General features: G+C 38.1%; 2 protein-coding genes across 2 annotated transcripts in view; one reads left to right on the forward strand and one right to left on the reverse strand.

Moving 5' to 3' along the window:
• Window positions 1–1,122: 1,122 nt before the first annotated feature.
• Window positions 1,123–5,952, reverse strand: LOC145463823 (transcription elongation factor SPT4-like). Its single transcript, XM_081447618.1, has 4 exons — window positions 5,710–5,952; window positions 4,122–4,228; window positions 2,747–2,802; window positions 1,123–1,697 (listed from the first exon to the last, which is right to left on the reverse strand). Exons 1-4 carry the CDS (start codon window positions 5,881–5,883, stop codon window positions 1,579–1,581), a joined length of 456 nt encoding a protein of 151 aa, XP_081303744.1. The 5' UTR covers window positions 5,884–5,952; the 3' UTR covers window positions 1,123–1,578.
• A 640-nt stretch (window positions 5,953–6,592) lies between these two features.
• Window positions 6,593–20,383, forward strand: part of LOC145464359 (lymphocyte-specific helicase-like) — a 46,585-nt gene continuing 32,794 nt past the window's right edge. Inside the window, exons 1-7 of the mRNA XM_081448215.1 lie at window positions 6,593–7,010; window positions 9,109–9,207; window positions 9,839–9,934; window positions 10,226–10,357; window positions 10,900–11,097; window positions 11,556–11,726; window positions 15,604–15,726. Coding sequence (XP_081304341.1) covers window positions 6,990–7,010; window positions 9,109–9,207; window positions 9,839–9,934; window positions 10,226–10,357; window positions 10,900–11,097; window positions 11,556–11,726; window positions 15,604–15,726 — 840 coding nt within the window. The 5' untranslated portion in view covers window positions 6,593–6,989. The remainder of the gene's footprint in view (window positions 7,011–9,108; window positions 9,208–9,838; window positions 9,935–10,225; window positions 10,358–10,899; window positions 11,098–11,555; window positions 11,727–15,603; window positions 15,727–20,383) is intronic.

The following is a 20,383-nucleotide window of genomic DNA, read 5'->3' on the forward strand; positions in this document are numbered from 1 at the left end:
TCTTCTCTTCTTGTTGCATGTAAATATAACGAGATATTTTTATTTTTAAGTTACAAAGGGTAATTTGACACTTGTTTTTCACATAGGAGTAAATTCAATTAGAGCTGACAAATCGTCACCACTCTTTCCCACAAGATGTTTGCTATCTTTAGGTACAAATGGTAACTTAACACTTTTGTTTTTTATATGGGAGTAAATTCAATTAGAGCTGACAAGTTATCGGCTATTGTTTCCAGGATATTAAACAAAAAAGCAGCTTTCATTTCTGGACGGTTTTTACGTCTCTGCAGTAGCAGTTCAATAGTTTCATTTGATGACATTCATTTCAGTCCCATATTTTTAAAGATAAAAAGTATGAAAACTGCTCACATGTTCTTTGAAGACTGCGTGGTAACAAGTTAAGGTGTAATTTAATTAAATCAGACTTTCAAAGTGTCAGAGGGTTTTTTTTTTCCTCTTTCTTTCTATTTTTGATGAAGTAGTGTTGTGTTGTGTAAAAAGGGTAAACTTACGACTCGAATAAAATGCGAAAAGGTCTCTTAATTAACTTGAGTATTTTTGAGCAAAAACTCCTCTTGGGGGTTGGAAGGGTTATGTGATTGGTGAGTGAGGAAGTTATGCATGTGCGTGTGTCACATCAATCACAGTGTGGCTTGTATCAAAGAACGAGTCAAATTGCCTGTTAAAAAATAAGATGGTATCTACATTAATCTGGAGACGTGTCAGATTACTGTAATTTGTTCAGTCAAACATTTTATGGCTTACTATTTAGCTATCTTACCATGACCGATGTAACATCGCATGTACATCATAAATTCCCAGTTTCTTTCCTGCTGTACATCGCAACCAAAAAAACTTGTCAAATTGACCAAATCATTACTGTAAACAGCTCCATGAATGCTCCTACAGACAGAATCCACTAGCCCCTGACTATCACACAGGACTTTCTTTGCACACTGACAAAGATAAATTATTCAGTGGTTGTCTAAAAGCTTGGCCTGAAAGTTTTGGTAGAAAATTTGTCTATGCACAGTGTGTTTTACTGCACAGAGGCTATGATGACATCTGTTGACTATGCAACAGCTGCCCTCAAGGAAGACTAAGAAAAAACTACACCCATGATTCAAAGGCTAATCATTTTTATTGATGACTTTCAATAGAGAATGGGAGCTTTTTTGCTAACAAAAATGAAACTTACAATGAATTTACTGAAATGTTTTTCTGCCAATTAAATTACATTCTACACATCTATTCAACCTTAAAAAAAGTACATAAATTTTAACTTCACATGTCAGACTGGTTTTCACAAATGTGTAAGCATTAGCCAACATGTGAAGGCGGATGCAGTATGACGTTGATATTAGTACTTTTTGTTTGAGCAATTTCCTAGCAAAAGGCTTTTCTAACAGCATCTTAATACATGTGCACATGCAAGCTAGGGTGAAATTGCTGTCGACATGTCAAAATAAATGAGGACTTCACTCTTGAAACTGAGTGTCTAGTAGTTGTTTCATGACAGCAATCTTACATGAACAAGTAGATGAGTCCAATAGGAACTTCTTTAATAACCAGCTTTTTTCACTGGTTTGTTCTGTCCCTTGATCTGTAAGTAACCCCTCTTGCCTTTAGTTCACGCACCACATGACTTGGTAGTTTACCGCTCACAGAAATGGCATAGCAACCTCTTGCTTGTGTATCTAACAATAAACAAAGAACCAGTCGCATATTGTCAAAGGGATGTTCCAAAGTAATTCTCAGACAACAATATTCATAGGTGTCTTGCACTCCTACAGGTAAAACAATAATAGCCTACTACACAATGACCTGTTAATCAGAACCAGTGATTTCCCTTCGGCTTGATTTAAGACTCCCATCTTGAGGTTGCATTGCTGCTATCTTTTATCCAAGAGCCTTGGCAGACTACATTAATCGCTGAGATCTATTTAGCCATATTGAGAAGTATTAGTGCTTAATACGTTTTTTCATCAGATAGACTACCTACTAGTAGTTAAACTATTCATTATGATACATGTCAGAGTGCAAGTTTAGTTGCAGACCCTGCTTGCAATAAACACCAGTGACCTGTCATTTGCATGTCATTGTTTGTACGACTGATGATCAAATGCTCCAACTGCTTGACAACAATGAGGACCCTAAGTTTCAACCCTCCCCCCCCCCCCAAAAAAAGTCCTAACTAATACTGTATCTTGCATCCCAAAAAGTGAAACATAAAATTTCCATAAAAAGTCCTCCAATCTCACAGCACACTTATGACGGAAAGGGAGCTGTTGACAGGATCAAAATTTGTTCAAATAATAGGCTTCCTCTATTAGTAGTGAGACTGGTGGAAACTAAAAATAACATGAGACTGATTGAACACTGACAAGTGATGAGAAATGGTGATGTCAACAATCACATTGTTGAACTTTGTTCACATTCAAACCACAAAATTGACCAGGACTGTGCTCAAGGCTTAACAATAGCTAACAATAGACTGAGCAAATTGTACTAACTGAACAATCACTTTTGACAAACTCTATACAGGTCTTACAGCCAATAACATCAAAGCAAAACTGACCAGTCAGTTTCAACAGACTTGACTTTAACACCAACTGGCAAACACTTGATAGTGAAAACGACCTCTTCCCAGGTTTTTGAAACGTCAGTACAAAAGTTGCCAACAGTTTTTTCCAGACACTCACCCAGATGATCACACTGTACTATAATATTAGGTGATCTGGCTTACCAATTCTTTGCCACCTGGCCACCCAGCTGTCCTCAGGAGTCATGAGTGATATTATTCTGGTGTAATTGCATAAAAGGAGGAAAGAAAACTACCAGTCAGCAGTGGCACTGAACCTCTACTTTGAGTTTCATTCCCCTAGGAATGAGGTTGCATCATAAACACTACCTCTATTGTTTGAAAACTACCTCTAGAGGGAGAACAAGAAATGCTGCTGGAACATGAGACAAACAAGTTCTCCCAAACTTTCACAAGTGTTTCTACAACTCCATAGAAACATGATGAAAATGTTTTCTATCCTTTTAATTAGAAAACAGCCCAAAGAAAATGATGAACAACATGATTATGACAACTTTTCTGTGTTTCTATTGAGTTACAGAAATACAGTTTTCAACCAATCAGTGTGCATTTTTTCTTTGGAATTGGGCTATTTTGCAAGACCAATTATTAATTTTCTTTATAACCAATGAATTAGCCTGTTCTGAGAGGCAATACACAGTGAATGTACCTCATTTACATGGTGTCTACTACTTCAAGTTCTCATAACATTTTTTTTTACTTTTCACTGACTTGAATCTACCCATAACCCAAAGGACTTAGAACTGCAAAAAAAAATTTTGATTTGAACAAGACTTTACTAACATGGCCAATTTTCAACTGAATTTTGATCATAGTTTTGTAGTACTAGGGCTGGAACACTAAGTCACATACAACTTCAGGGCAATTTGATGTAATACATCAAACACAAGAGACAGTGTTTCATCAGCATATCCAAACATTGAGAAGAGAGTTGAAAATATGATGTGCAGAGGAGTATTTTTGGTGAAATTCGAGGTGTTTGGACAGCCAATGAAACACTGTCTCCATGGTTGATATATCCTCTAATCGAAACAAAAACTAGGGAGTAAACGAAGAAGTAAAATCATCAAAATCTATGCTAATTAAGACCAGGTATCCAAACCTCCTTCATGGTTGTGATTTTCTTTGTTTTAACTTGATGAATTATTAATGAGTTTGAAAATGTGATTTCAGCCTGAGATTCTCAGAGAATGTGAACTCAGATGGTTGTACACTGTATATGCTCTGACAGAGAAACCTATGAACCTTAATTTTCGTAGGAATTCTACCAATGTCTCACTCAAATCATGTAGAAATTTCAGCTCTCTCCAGCTCCATAGATGTTTCAGGAGCTTTTCTTAGCAGGGAAGTGGAATGCACTTTGGTCAAACAAAATATTTCTGGGGTGAAATAATTTCCTATCCAGTGGAACTTAGAAATGCAAAAAAAAACCCTGTTGGGGAAATGTCTTTTAATCATCCATTACTACTAGTTAACACTCTATAAATCAAGTTGCCACTTTAGGCAGACAGTAACTTACCCATCAAAGTTTGCACTAGTACATGTTAGAATGTTTTCTTTGTTGTTCTTTAGTCTGAGAAACTTCTCGCAATTTTCACAACCATCATATTCAAATTGCTCAAGAGTCTACAAATTAATAGGGACAAATCAATAATCATGAAATCAAGCAATGGCCAGTTACCCATCAATGAAAACAATATAAATTGGTAGCAGATATATCATTTCACCTACAGTAATTCAAATCTCACTCGCCAGTACTGCCTGAAAATATCACAAACCCAGCATAGTCAATAGAACAAAACTCAATGAAAATCAATCAAACTCAACTGACTCCAATCGTTTGATTGATTGCCGATTGGTTTGATAATTGAATGTAATCGAACTGGACACTATTTGGATAAGTTTGATTTCCAAACCCAGGGGTTTGATTACTAAACCAAATGGAAAAATTGAACCAATCGAACCAATCAGTTGAACCAATCTTAAAAAACCAGTAAAAAAATTGCTAAGCACTGCAGTCTTATCTGAATTGAGTCATAAGAGAGATTTCCCTGTGAAAACTATATATGCGACCCAAGTGTAAAGAATATTTCAACACATTTCAATATAGTCAAGTGGGATAATATTGACTGGGGATATTCTCTTACTAGCTAAACTGAGGCCCATTAGCACAGGCAATTTTTGATGTGACTTCAAGCTTACACAAACTTAGTTGACCTTAATGTCCTGTTTGAAACTGACTGAAACTGGCTAAGAATGTCACAAGTATTGATCAATCTACAGTTCAATTATGTTTGACTGCCAAACCTAATCCAAATCAATTGAACGATTGGAGTTTGACTGAACAATTTTCAAACATTCAATTGTGTTTGATTGGCAAAAAGTTTGGGTGAGTTTGATTCTGTTTGATCGCCAAACCCAATCAAAATCAAGAAAATGATTGGAGTTTGATTGAGTTTGATCACTGAACGTTTGACTGACTACACCAGGTACAAAGCAACCTTTGTCTGCATTGTTCCACCTTTCTATGCGGTAAGAAATTTTCTTCCAGAGGGTAATGAAGGCAGCCATAATGATGTCATTGTCACATTCATCTTTCCATCAGATTACCATACAAACAGTGTAATTTATGACACCATTGCCTACCCTACCGAAGATGGCCTCCAAAACCATGATAAGGTCTATATTTTATCACATTGGACATCATGGAAAGCAAAACAGGCAGTGAATTTTCTTCTGTTTTTCTCTTTCGGGTACATTGGTTATAAGCTTGTTTGTTTTTCAGGAAAGTCAATCTGACCAATTTTTAAGTGGAGTGAAAAGACATAACTTTGTCGGCATAACCCCTACTTTTTTCGTGTTTAAATTTCTCGTCTATCCGAACTTGATATATTGTGAAAAAGGTTGTAAGATTTCATCGCAAGAAATTAAGGAAAATCATAATGAAAGTAAAACTTATAAACACTGAGAACCACATTTTCTTTGGTTTGGGCACAGCTAATTAATAGGTTATTTTAGCAAGATTTCCGCACACCCCCGTATATAGTTATGCCGTATATAGCTACACAGAAATCTAAGCATGTTTCCCATTCGCTAAAATTTCCTACCTTCACCAATGAACAAAGTAGGCAAGCTCGAAGATTTCTTAACTCTTTTGGAACACTCTCCATGTTGAATTCCAAACCGTACTTGCCCCAGGACCTCACCGCAAAACTTTCTTGACCAAAGCGCGCAAGCGTGGTGATCGAAGAGATAACCTGAGTATCAGGCTTAGGCATCATGGGTTATGAGCCATTATACCATGCTGCACAAATATATATTTTTTGAGCGTTTTCAGTTTTATTTTAGTTTTATTCCACTCGCGCTTGTTGGATATGAAATGATTATAGCCAAGTCGTCCCTACGTGCCTCGTTGGCTACCTATCATCTCATATCCAAAAAGCGCTCGTGCCATGAATTTATAATTTATGCGATGTGGCAACGAGCGAGATCGGACAATTTGACAATTTGTTATAATTTGTAACAGAAGCATATCACCTACTGTTTGTAAAAAACAAATTATAAACGTCGGTTTTTCATTTCGTCGTAACATTGTCAAAGTGGTCTGCGGATCCACTCGGCTACATTCCCATACAAACTCTTATATTTACGTTGTTAAGCAATGTCATATAATAATATTCACGGCTGCCAAGGAGCTTGGGATACCTGTGATTCGAGCCGCAAAAATTTGTTCCCGCAACCCTCAAAAAAAAATCGCCAATCCGCAAAATAAAAGTCCCGCAAAAATTTCATGCTATTGCGTGAAATTTTCTGAGAAAGTTTCCGGAAAATGCGAGAATTGTTGAATTTCCGAACTGCAACCCTTTCAAAAACCTTCAAATGAAAATTGCGGGAGCCAGGAGCTCCTGTGGGAGCAAATCCCGGTTAGAAATTTATGAAAATTTGGATATAACTCACAAGGGTTTTCTCCTAGGGATAAAATGTATCGCACCACACGCCAGTGGAAATGTCCGGTATTTAAATATGATTTGGAACCTTTGGCAGCGTATATTTTCCAATACGGACCAGTACGAAAACAAAGTAAACCGGAAAATGTGGGAAATTTCCGCATTTTCTGTCGAACGATCACTGCAGACTCCCTGTAGGGGACTCCCTGGCAGCAGACTCCGATTCGAAACCCGACGCGATGGTCTTCCGAAGGACAGCCGAAGCTGTGCTAAACCACGTGACTATCAGTGCGACTATTTGGCGCGAATCTTTGCATGCGTGATCGATCGACAAGAGTTTGGTCGCTTGCTCCGTTGGCCTGCACATCGTGTACACATTTTGTTTTGTGAAGTTTAAACCTGTAACATCAACTTTTACGTCCATCCATGCGGATAAAAGTATGAACCCAGTTTTATCGGCGGTAAGTTGTTTCATTTGATATGCAGCCGTGTTGCGTAAGTGTACCATGCGGTTGTGTTCTTTCACCGTAAAGTCCTGAAATTGCTGAAAATAACGACTCCCTGTGGTAAATCTCGATAGTTGCGACCTTGCAAAACCAACGACCCTCCAAAGAAGTGACCTCAAAGCAATTTGAATTTGATTTTTTGGAAATAACTGAGGGGAAATACCGGGGGAAAACTTCCAAGGCACAGTCAGCTTACATCGATTGTATATTGTGCTGTCCAAAGGATAATTTAAGCCTAATTAATTTAAGCTTAAATGCTGTAAACTGTAATTTTCTCTAAAAAAAAAAAAACCGGAATGATTGTTATTATCACATTCTATGTGCCGATGATGTGCAAGGGTACATTTTACAAGTACCGTTTGAACAAGATACCTCGAGATCATGATAATAGTTGCAGAAGGCATCAAGATCGAGACAATGTGTTTGTTGTTCCAGAAAATACCCAAACCCCTCCCATGGAAGGGTCTTTTGTTTTGAACCCTCCCATTCCTCCGGAAATTCCAATTTAGCTTCACACTTTTCTTTAAAAAATTTGGCATTTGAACCCCCTTTTTCTCTCCAAAATTCTAATAACCTTTCTTGGAAGGGGAAATGTATATTTTCTGAAAATTGGATAAGAAAAGGATTTCTCTTTCATGCATGAGACTCTTTTCCTTAAATAACTAAAAGAAGATGGGAAAGAAAGTAGTTATGGTTTGTGCAGATTGAATTTAATGGTTAACACTTTTTTCCCAATTGTTTCTGCACATCCTTACTGCGCATGCCAATTAAGACACCACGTCATGCTTCGAGTGTGCGCTAAGTAATAAAATGAACAATAATAGGGCAGATGGCCATTGCTATAGCTTTGCCTAAATTTAACGATCTTGGAGTTTGGTGACCCCTATTTTTCTTTTGATGGATCATTTTCTCTACGTATTTTCTATGTCTAGCAAAAAAATGAAGAAAATCTATCAATTAGAAGTTTGAATTTTTTGCAAAATGCACCATCAAATTGTGTTCTTTTCAACTATTTTGTTTATCTGTGCGGCAGTTTGAAATGCTTCTTGCAGGGTTAAGTTTTGTGAAAATGTAGGCAACATTTGGAATTATTAACACAACTGGTGCACTTATACAAAATGTTACTACGATAGTTTATTTCTGCCCTGGAGATCATGCTGATTTACGTGCCCCAATTTTTCAAAATAGCCTAAAGCTTTATGTATTGTTTTGCCCCTTTCGTTTGCGCACCTGCCACCTGGTGCTGGTTTTCTTATCACTGGCAAAATAACTGAGGCTTTCAAAGATCATGTGTTCAAATTTGACCTGCCAATACTGTTGAATGTTTCCAGTGTAGAGTAGTGCAGGGGATAAGTGAAACTTAAAAAGGTCAGTGTTCTTGCTCTTGTGTTACTGTAGACTAATCAAGTTAGATAGATAGATAGATAGATAGATAGATAGATAAACTTTATTTAAACACGATAATAATTAAAGCTAAAAGCTTGTGGGGTCATGTATTTAAATTTAACTTTGCTAAAAATTTAAAATTACGATTAAAATGTTTAGATTACAATTCCTAGATTTACAATAAAATTAATTATTTAATTAATTGCTAACTAGAACTATTACTAAGTTAATCTACTATATGATTACAATAAACTAACTAAAACTAAGTTGACCTGCTGATACTCTTGTGCGATTTCAATGTGGTAGTGCTAATGGTAAGTGAAGCTTTAAAAGGGCATGTAAATCAAAGCCACTTCCCTTGCCAACTACAGGGTTGTGTCCACCCACATTTCTTCAATATAATGATGTGTTGTTTTCTCTATTTGTCCATGTGTGTGCCACAAAAATAATGGGTTATGATAGCACGTCAAAGTAAGCTGTTACTGGAAACTCACAGATATATAACTGTTGTCTTCCTGTTTAGTTTCTGCTCCCACAGTGTATTCTGTGAACCGTGCAGTATGAATTAGAACAAATGATACAGAAATGTAGATAACATTTGAGCCAATCAACACGGTGTCAACATGGAAAAATGACTGTACAAATGTTTCGTCATCCACCATTGCAGTTTGTAAAGTATTGGAAGGGTGATAGTGCACATTCCCCTGCTGATGATCAAGCTACTTCCAGTGGAGAACAGGAAATAATGGAATCAAGGAGTCAGAAGGTTGGAATATATGTGCATGTACTGTAGCAAATATATTTTTTAAGTAACTGTGTAGTGTGTAGTTGACTTGTGTACATGTCACTCATAAACTGCAACAAAGATTTAAGAAACATAGCAACAGAAGCCCAACTAAAGAAAGATGGAAAAGATAAACCCTTCTTATTACATATACAAGATAGCAGTGTTCTCAGTATGATAGTTACTGCACACTGGCATTCCTTGTCAAATTCATTTAAGTCACCCATTTTTAGTTTATGTTTCTGACAAGGTAGACAATATTTAGCTGAACATAGCAAGTCAAAATAATTTTTAGTTTGGAGAAAAGATTGAATGGTGAACCCAGACAGCTTCTCCAACAGGGGCTTGCTCTTGTGTGACTGCTTACCAGAAGCAGCGGATAGCACAGAGTGATCAATGATACTCCAGTAAGGCAGATTTCGGCTGCTGTCAATAGCAATATTTCCTCTTGGTAATCTTGCCTTTAAATGCTGGCGTCCATGTTTGGTCAGTCCTCTGACCAACTGAGATAGTGTAATTCAATTACTAAGTCAATGTACAAACATGTTCACTGAATTATTACAAGACAGCAAACCATTTATAGTAAAATGAAAATACAATTTGCATTTTCCAGAAATCTGACAGCAGTAGTATGTCACAACCGGTGGGTCAGACAAATTTAGATGTCAACAACAATGAAAGCACAGATTCTACTAAAGAAACAAACAAGGTAAGTTACGATACTGTAGGCATGGCAGTAGCAATATTGTATCGATCGGCACTCAATGGCATGTCTCCAAAAAGTAGTTGACTCTCGACGAAGATTTTGATCAAATGTCAATTGAGTGTCAACTGAGGTGTCAATCAAGTATTGATGAAATGTGGAATAAGGGTCAATTGAGGGTGGATTGGAGGCATCAATCAAGGGTATTGATGGACTCTCGACTGGGGATGCCTTTAGTACACATGATCGTATTGGCTTACAAGTTCATTAATTTTCTTAAGTTGATGATCTCTACAGGTGAATATTGAGGCAAGTCACTCATCACTACTGGAAGAAGCAAAGGTGGACAAGATTACTACAGCCATGGAGGAAGAGGAAAGAGCTCTTCACAAAGAGACTTCAAGAGAACAGCAGCAAATGATGGATAAGGTAGAGAATTGTAGATCTATAGCTAGTTTCCAATTGCTTTCTTGTTTATGACCTTATAGGCATAAAAATTTTCAGTCCTGTACATGTAGCTGTTCATTTGTGTTCCTCCTTTCAGCATGTGTTCTGTGACCGGCTCATCTTACTTCACTTAACATTGTGTCGGATAACCATCAGGGACGTAGAGAAGAAAACGCTAAGGCTGGCTCATTAACAAGCCCAGCAAGCTTTTCTTGCTTTGGCAATTCCAAGGTTTACCCAAGCCTAGTGACGTCTGTGAGTCACCCTGCAAATTTGAGTGATTTACCCTTTTTTCCGGTGGAACAAACTTTGTCAGCAGTGAAATTAAAATTTGTCTACTTTAGATTGAATTTTGCTACTTTTGACAAACCCTTTGCACAATTTGTAATATGTTGGTGCAACATAAACTTTATCTTAAAATACAACTTTTAACCAGTGAAGGTGGGCCCTTATCTATTGTTTTTGTAGTAGTAAATATTGTTTCCATGTGGTGTCATGTACACTGTATGTGCATCTCAACCCAGGCTGAAAAAGAGTGGAAGAGTGTGGAGGATAAGCAAAGATACCTTCGGCTACAGCTATTATTAGAGAAGTCAAACATCTACTGTCAGTTTCTTCTTGAAAAAATGGAAAGGCAGAAATTGGAGGCAAGAAAGCAACGGGAAAAGACAGCACATCAACTGCAGAAGAAACAGAACAAAGAAAAGGACTTAATGCAAATGGTAATTCTCATTTTTGCTAAAAGACCAAGTAGCAGTTAAATTGATTTTTGTGAGACTAAGTGCCTCTACTTCATTTTGGGTACAAGCCTAGGCGCAAAAATTTCCCACAATATTTCAGGAGCTAACATTTTCCCTTGGCGACTGGCAAGATTCTGGTCTTGTCAAAATTTTGTCTTTTATTCTGCATGAACCAAAAACTGTTGGTAACTGTATTATGCTTACTTGAATTTATTATTTATGGAGACTAAAGTTAACAACAGCAATCTAGGGATTTATTGCAGAACGTTTTACATTGAAGTAAACTAATATTTGAGAATAAAAGAGATTGGGAGAGGCATTGAGAGAGTTTTACGAGACAAGCAGTAAACCAGTGCAAACCTCGGAAACAGTTGTTGTATATGCTACAATGCTGTCAAACATTTTCATGGTAAAATTTTCTGCTGTTTGGTATTTTGCAGGTTCCTCAGGCAGAAGGCCGAGTAACTAGAAGGGCTCTGAAGAAATTGAATGGCTCTGTTGAGTGTGTGCAGAGTGAGAAAGCCACCTCTAACAAAAGGAAATCTACTGGTAAAAAAAGAAAAATGGAAGATTCGTCGTCCTACATGATATCAGAGTATCTTGACAAAGAGGTAATCATAACTGAATGATTACCAAGTTTTCAAATCATTGTTGAAATTAATTAAACTTCAATTCTCACGTGCTGCTGGGAGCCATGCCAAGCCGAACCACACAGCCTGACCTTTATGAACATAAGAACATAATTGTCTCACAATGACACAAAAAGTGGCTAGAGAATAATTTCACCTCAACTTAACACATTCTACAAGTACTTCATGGGTGGGTGGGTGGGGCATGTCAGGCAATGGCAGATGGCAAAACAAAAACTGAAACCTTACACAAGCCACGTGACCTGAAACCCCCCCGCACACGGCCTCGCGCATGATATTGGTGCACAAATCAAAATTAGCAAAAATCGGACGAAAATTTGTGGTAAAAATGCTGTAATTCGCAGGTTATTAAATTTTTCTCTTCAAATGAGCACCATCTTGTAGTGATTTTCATGTAGTTTCCTTCCATCTTAGCTACGTCTTCAAAAGCGCTTGTGCCTTTCTTGTAAGGAGTCAAAATAACAGATACTCTCCATTCTAAACTTCGCAAGTAATGTAACACATTGGGCCGTATTTTACACTACTCTTATTGTGCTCATTGCAGGCGTGATTTGCCATTTTTGCCAAATTTTGCTTTTTGCCAAAATCGTGCACGTTACTCTTTTTGGTGGTTTTTGCTTTTGCCTTTCGCGCCAGCAAAAAAATCACGCCCTTTTGTCTGTTTGTGTATTTTGACTTCATTCTGCATCCAGCAAAATGATTTGGTTCAATTCCGAATGTAAGCTTCCTTAACCATATTACAGGTTTCACAAGGCAAAGCGTTGTAAATTATTGTCAAATGAGCTCTTTTGAATCACAAAAATGGAATCACAAAAATGGAGAAAAGCATTCTCCAGAACACAAACTATAAGAGAACGTCACATGCTAGTAAGTTACGCTATCAGAGAGCTTACCAAGGATTTGGAAATGATGTAACTTTAAATACATGTTTGTCCAATTTTTGTCCAGCCCTGTGATCTCAAGAAAATGACAGAATGAATCATTTTGTGTCTTTTTTTATTTCTTTTTACACGCACTAAGCAAGCATCTTCCCTGCATCTTCTTGTCCATTTCATGTTCATTGCGGCCATTTTGTTATTGACAGCAAGTTCAAGTTATGTCCAAATAAGGAAATGGATGGACGAGTTGAGTTAGGCTGGGATTGAAAGGTTTCCGCATGAAGAGAAGCAAACCAAGACATCGCTGTCTTGGTTGACCTCTTAATCTTATGGTGTTGTTCACCAACTTTGCGGAAGGATCGGTGAGGATAACGGTAAAAACATAGGGGAAAAACGGCACTTTTTGCCTAACCTGTTTTCGGAATTTTGTTATTGTTCTTCTAATAAATCTCTTTCAGACAGAAAATTTTGCTTTTTGGGGTGCACATAGATGGAAGTTTAATTCTGCGAAGTTTTACGACACTGGCTTTAAGAATGACGAGAAATAATAAGAAATCTAGTGTAAGACCATTTTTGTTAGGCAATTTTACACCAACATCATGCACGAGGCCACACCTGTACCCAGACTCCCAGCCGTCTGTGAGAAAAACGTTTTTTGCTTCTTTCGTTCCTCAGCCAATGGAAAACCACACTTGTGTCTGGGGTTGACAAATGAATAGACTTAAACATGGAGCTTACAGTTAGCATATGTTCGAAATAAAACTTCAACTTTATCAACACGTGAACTATGCTAAATGTCAGTGTGTTGAACAAATGTAATTAAGAGCCATTTTGCCAAGTTTTTCACAGGGTAATATTTTGAAGTTTGAAAGTGGGTTTCACAAGGCTTCCTTTAGCAACTGTACAAGTGATGAACAAATTTTTGGATTCTAAAAAGGTTGTAGAGAGACTTCACCCCACTTTGATTAATGCATGCATAAATTAATCAGTGTTTGATGTCATAATTAATTGTCTACAGAATGTAACAGAATGTGGTAGCAACACATGTTTTTCTGACCTGTACTGTATTCTTGGCCTTTTTCTAATTCAATTATTAAGTATTGTCTCAGAAAGCAGTACATCTATAACCTTGGGAGTGTATTTTAAGATACATGTATAGCGAAACCTGTATTAATCAAAACTATAACAAAATTCTTGAATGTGATTGGCTATCAGCAGCCCGATTTGAGCATTAATTGGACAGTGTACACGTTATGCTTGTAATTGGACAGTATGCGTCATTTTGCGCACGCTGTTGCAGTGCACTTTGTTGAGTAAACTGCTGGGTTTTTCAGCATTCATAACAACCTTTTAAAATCGTTCAGCACTCAATCGATGGTTTGTTCATTTCTTGGATTTTGTCATAGTTTTGATTAATTGGTAACAGGACGTTGTGTCATCCAACTCAGTCTGTAATCATACTCATGATCAAATCGGACTTCCGCTTCGCGGTCGTCCAATTTGTTAATCACTTATATGATTACAGACTGAATTGAACTCAGTCCTATTACCATTATTAATTATATAGCAGTCAGTTAATCCAGTTTTGTCAGCACAGCTATTATCCTTTAATTTCTGAAAACTGTCCAGTTTGGGATTTAATTTGGACAGTTTTCAATAAAGACTTTGAGTAAAAACGCAGAAACTGTCCAATTTGGGAAAAAATAGGACATTTTGTCTTAGCCAATGAAATTAAGCTATTAACCTTCCAAAGATTATCGAAGGCCACAGGAAACCTTCCGAAGATTTCTGAAGATCACCCGAATGTTCCCGCAGATTTCCAAAGATCCCCCGAACACTTCCAAAGATTTCTGAAGATCACCCAAACAATTCCAAAGACTTCCTAAGATCACCCAAACATCTCCGAAGATTTCCAAAGATCACTTAAATGAGTACTTCTGAAGATCGCCTGAACACCTCTGAAGATTTCCAAAGATCACCCGAAGATTTCCAAAGATCACCTGAACACTTCCCAGGATTTCCGAAGACTTGTGACAATCTCTGGCGATCTCTGAAGATCACCGGATGTTTTTGAAGCTTTCCCAACTTTCGGAAGATCAAGGGCCTAGTCTGTTTTTCTTCAGTTACTGTAGTTTTCCCTCCAAAGCTTATTTAATACCTCACGAGCCATATAATTAATAAGTAACAGGACTACATGCTTGTCCAATTTGGAAATAATTGGATTCAAAAAATTCCCCTGACAGCCAAATTGGACTTGGCCTGTGGCCTCGTCCAATTTTGGCTGTCCTCGGAATTTTTTTCATCCAATTATTTCCAAATTGGACAGCATGTAGTCCTATTACATATACTAAGCGGACACCCTTGGGACACTCACTGGGTCATTATGACCACTCTTTATCATTTGATGCTATACAATCATGGAATCAAAAATACTGCCTAATCATTGGTAAACACGTTATCATTTTTGTGACACAATAGGTTACCATAGCAACAATATGACCTGCTAAAAACACCCTTAATTATAAGTTTAGGGGCTTATAATTAAAAAACGGCACGGTGAAATTTCTTAATATTACCAAATTTGATAAGCACAATAAGGTGCAACTTTTGGCAAGTTTAAAAAATTCTGTACATAGGGTTTGGAGCCACCTTAAAGTTGTGAAAATTAAAGGTGGCTCTGAACCCTATGTACAGATTTTTTGAAACTTTGTGAAAAGTTGCGTCTTATTGTACTTATCAAAATTTGACAATATGAAAAAAATTCACGGTGTCTTTTGAATTATAATCCCCTAAAGCTGTAATTAAGGGTGCTTTTAGTAGGTATTTTGGGACTCAAGCTGGTGTCCACCTAATAGAGGGTGTCCACTTAATATGGGGTCCGCTTAATACAGGTTTCACTGTACATGAAAATGATCATCGACAGGAGTTTCTTACCAGGATAAATAACATTGCTATTGCAGTCACTGACCAAAAGACACAAAGCAGCTGGGGAGGGAAATGAAGAAACTGAAAATCTTGCCATGGAATCCACTACTCTACAGTGTGTGCCAGAAATGAGTGATGGGGAATTGGAGGAAAACAAGGTAATCATTTGAACTATTTATCCAAGACATCTGAAGTTTTCCCTAGTGATATTGTCAACAACAGAATTACACTGATAATATGCCACGACATTGATTAATCAAGCCATTCTAACAACTTAAGAGACATAACTTGTCCTTTTAGGAAAAACAGTTGTGATAAGAAGCAGCAGTCCAAAGTGGAAAGTGTGAAATTGTCTTGATGTAAATAGGAATTAAGTTATTTAATAGAAGAGCAGTTTGTATGCAGAATGTTTGCATTTGCACCTGTCAAATTTTTTTCCTCTATTTCAACATTTTTCTTGCTGTATTGAACATACAATGGATTCCATTACAGTACCATATTTTTTGTGAACAGTATTTTCTTGCTGTGTGTGTGTTTTTCAAGTTAGGGTTAAGATAGCTCTCTCTGAAGCAACAATGGTGAAAAAATACCGAATGTTGTTTAACGCACCTACACAAACCCACACATGGAATTTGGAGTGTTTTTGACAAAGTTCATTTTGACTGAAAAATCTAGGGGAAGTTCTTGTGCATTCTTCATGAGTTTTAAATAAGTAGCTGAGGTTGGCCCAGCCGCTTATTTAACACTGCAAGTTGGCTACAAATGCACGATAATGCAAAGGGCACAAAATACAGCAAATGCTTTGAGTTTTCATTTTAACAAATGCACTTCGTATTGCATAAAAATATATTGCTTCAAAATTGAGTGTGAAGTCACTCTGCCAACTTAAAGATTTATCAATAAGGCACAGTGCTGTACTTGTTTGTTACAAGCTAATTGGCATAGCCAGAGTAACCAGCAAAATATAATCAAGTAAGAGGCAGAACTCCAGCGGTCACTGTAACGTTAAATAACTTTAATTGAACTCCTCGAGGACATCTTGCATGATGGCAGCCAAGATCGGATGCAACTGACACACACATAAATTACAGACGACTTAAATATGTAGAATCAGGTACATACCATGCATAGTATTCGCACACATAGAATGCTAATTAACTATGCTAATAAATATTGACACATCTTACCCCGTTAACGAAAAAATTAGGTAAAAATAAAATAAATAAATAAATAATTCTGGACAAAGTCATTGAAATTTCGCTGTGACAATGCCCATATGTCAAACGACTAAGTCCTTACAACAGCTTAAGATGTTCTTATACGAATCAAACAGTCACGACAAGATAAAATCCTTCAAATGCTCCATGTTCAAGTAGGTGAATGGGCGCAGATAGTTTCGCCAGCCTTCACATGGGAAAGGACGCGCTTGCCACGATTTAAGTACCTGTGCCGACGCTCTCTCCGAGCACACAGTTTAGTAGCATTGTTGATGAGGCTAAATTCTAGCGTTAAAAGAGTTCCAGAAGTAAAGTCTTACAACGGCAGCCCAAAAGATGACTGGCATCCATGCCTTCACTTGGAGTATTACGCCAATCAAGGAGAGCTTGGAATTCACTGACACCAGTGGCTCGACTCTTCGTGAACACACGTTCTACAGTACAAATGGCATTCTTGGCCTTAGCATTACTTTGCAGATAACAGGGACTCGAGGTAATATGCTGAAAGTTCCACTGGTCTATGAATTTTGCAAACTCAGATGAGGCAAAGAGGGGCCCATTATCCGTGACCAGTGTATCTGGCACTCTAAATCGGCTAAAGGTGGCCATCAGACTTCTGATCACAACTTGGAGGTTTCAGACAAAAGGGAATCAACCTCTATGAAGTTGCTGAAATAGTCAACAACAACCAGCAGAGTTCGGCCTGAGTGAAAATAGATGTCCGCAGCAACCTTGCCCCAAGGACGAAGCAGAACTTTGTGTTGAAGTAATGATTCCTGTACTTGTGAGTCGCGATGTGGAAGGAAAACGTCACACTGACCCATGGAATCCTTCATTTGGGTGCTCATTCTGGGCCAGAACATGCACTCCCGAAGGTGGGGAAGACACCCCCCAGGCCAGTGTGACTCAAGTGAGCTAGGGACATAACCTCCTTTCTGAGGGTACTGGGAACAAACAGGCAAGGTCCGTGGAGAACCAGGTTTCCCTGAACAATCAGCGCTTCATGAAACTGGAAGAAAGGGCGTAAGACCGGATCGCACTCATGAATGTTGCCAGGCCAACCTTCTAGGATGACAACAACCTCAGTACTGCTGAGACCCTCAATTAGCTTGTCCATACAGTGCTGAAAAACTTCAGGGGCCAAACTTATACCAAAAGACTTCCTACACCAACGATAGCGGCCAAAAGGTGTGTGAAAGGTAGTCAGATGCGATGACTCCTCATCCAATTTGACATGCCAAAACCCATTCTTTGCATCGAGGACAGAAAACACTTTGGTGCCATGAAGGCGAGTTGCAATGTCCTCTATGGTAGGCACAGGATAGTTCTCCCAGAGAACAGCTTTGTTGAGATCCTTCAGGTGGTGACAAATTCTTATCTTCTTGACTGCTAACATATATGAGATCCTGGGTGTTGGCTTTGATACTGGCTCAATGACCCCTGCGCTATGTAATTTATCCAGGGTTTCTTTGATTTTATTGCAAAGGGTGACCTGACCTCACTGGGGAGCATGCTGAACTGACTTGGCTGAATTGTTAAGACAGATGCGGTACTCGCCCTCAAGTAAACCAATCATCATCTAGTCCTCTTTGTCCCATGGGGGACATAGGGCATCCACAATTGCTTTCCAAGTAAACCAAGCCCCTCATCAAAAACATCGGCGAACATCTCTATTACCTGCTCTTTAGTAAGTGGCCTGAAACTAGACATCACATCCTCAGCAGAAAACACTTGACCACCACTCATGTCAGGCCACCAAATTGGGTCAAAATCTTTAATTTCAACAACACCCATCCCTTCGCAAGCTGGCTTGCCCAAAATAGCACAGCAGCACTTGCTTTTCACAAGATGACACAACAACAGACAAGTGAAAGATCCTCTCCAAACTTGGAGTTTAACTGTTCCTAACACTGATATATTTCTGCCATCAAAGGATACAATGGAAGACTTGACTGGTGTAACATGCTTGACGTCAAAATCACCAGTCACCTTGTAAATATGTGTAGGCAAAACATTACAACGTGTTCCGGTATGAATTTCAAAACGTATCGAGTTTCCACTCTGTACTTTCAGTGTTACAAGACTTGAATCTGAGCTTTGATTAGCTGACACCTTGAAAACTTGGAAAACAGGCAACTCATCCTCAACTTATCCTCAAGGATAATGAAGTTGATTTGCAGGAAGCAGCTGTCTGCCAGATGACTTTCCCTCTGAGGACTTGTTGTTTTCCTTGAGAAGGTGAACGTTGGATGGGTTGAACTTGCTCACTGCCTTAGTCTGCGCTTGAGACATCTCCACAGCCTGACAGATGTCCATTGTCTTCATTGCAAGGTTAAGTTCGGGTTCACTCAGGAACCTTTCCCTAACTTTATTGTCAGCAATTCCAAAGATAATTCTATCTCTTAGAAGATCATCAGGCGTGATGGCATCAAAGGCACACTTATCAGCGATTTGACAAAGTTCAGTCACATAGCGATCAAACAATTCACCAGGCTCTTGCTGCCGTGAATTGAGAAGATCAGAGAGAATGTTCTTTCTCGGATTGCAGTAGTTGTTGAAACGCTCAATGACACCATTAATATCTTTCCTCTCGGTAGCCAATAGGTTCCAAGTTTTAAAGACTTTCCTTGCTTCAGGTCCAATCAAAGTTAGAAGCGCAGCTACTGGAACGCCTCCTTCTTCTTTGTTAACTTTTGAAGCAGTGCTGTAATGCTCCCACATCTCCTTCCACTCACTCCATTTGTCAGCAATGTTGGAGTCATTAATTTCGAGAGAGTGAAGTGCCAATGGCGAGTGAAGGAAAGCCGTGGATTGAAGACACTCCTGACACCATGTAACATTAAATAACTTTAATTAGACTCCAAGATCGGTTACAACAGACACACACATAAATTACACACAACTTAATATGTATAATCAGGTACATACCATGCAGAGTATTCGCACGCACTGAATGCTTAAATTAACTATGCTAATAAAATACTGACGCAGTCACTGGCTTCTTTTGAAAACACAGCATTACCTGTAGTGTCAGTTACAAGTTAGTTCCAGTCCAATACTGGGAATATGAATATGGCCTAACAATATTAACAGAATTCATTGAATTTTGCTTGAATGATACCTTTGATATTCAGGAAGGAACCTTTTAGATAGCCCATGTTTTTCTTATTGTACGGACTTGCCTCTCCATCTCTGAGACAATATTGTTGTTAACTTACAAAGCTCTGAATGGACTGGCCCCTGATTACATTAGCGACCTACTGCGATTTAACATTTCTGGTCGCACACTAAGATCTTCAAACAACAGGTTGCTTGATGAGCCTAGAGCAAATCTTAAAATGTATGGTGAAAGGGCTTTTTCTGTGGCCGCACCAAGGCTCTGGAATAAACTACCCCTCCAGATCAGACTTTCATCATCAGAGGCAGTTTTTAAGGCTAATCTTAAGACTTATCCTTTTAAGCGTGCATTTTATTTGTAGTTTTTACTTTTTATTTGTAGCCTAATTGTATTATGTAGCGTATTTAACTCTTAGGATTTAGGATTTTAGGTTTTTAAAGGATTAGGATTTTAATTTTAAAGTATTGTAAAGCGCCATGG

This window comes from Orbicella franksi, chromosome 12, assembly GCF_964199315.1.
Source record: "Orbicella franksi chromosome 12, jaOrbFran1.1, whole genome shotgun sequence".
NCBI classification, from domain to species: Eukaryota; Metazoa; Cnidaria; class Anthozoa; order Scleractinia; family Merulinidae; genus Orbicella; species Orbicella franksi.

Excerpts from the sequence above, each read along its gene's own strand:
- LOC145463823 (XM_081447618.1), bottom strand. The coding sequence starts at position 5,883 with ATGATGCCTAAGCCTGATACTCAGGTTATCTCTTCGATCACCACGCTT. Across the intron at positions 4,229-5,709 it reads TACTTTGTTCATTGGTGAAG|ACTCTTGAGCAATTTGAATA; the intron begins GTAGGAAATTTT and ends ATTAATTTGTAG. Across the intron at positions 1,698-2,746 it reads GGCCAGGTGGCAAAGAATTG|ATACACAAGCAAGAGGTTGC; the intron begins GTAAGCCAGATC and ends GTTTATTGTTAG.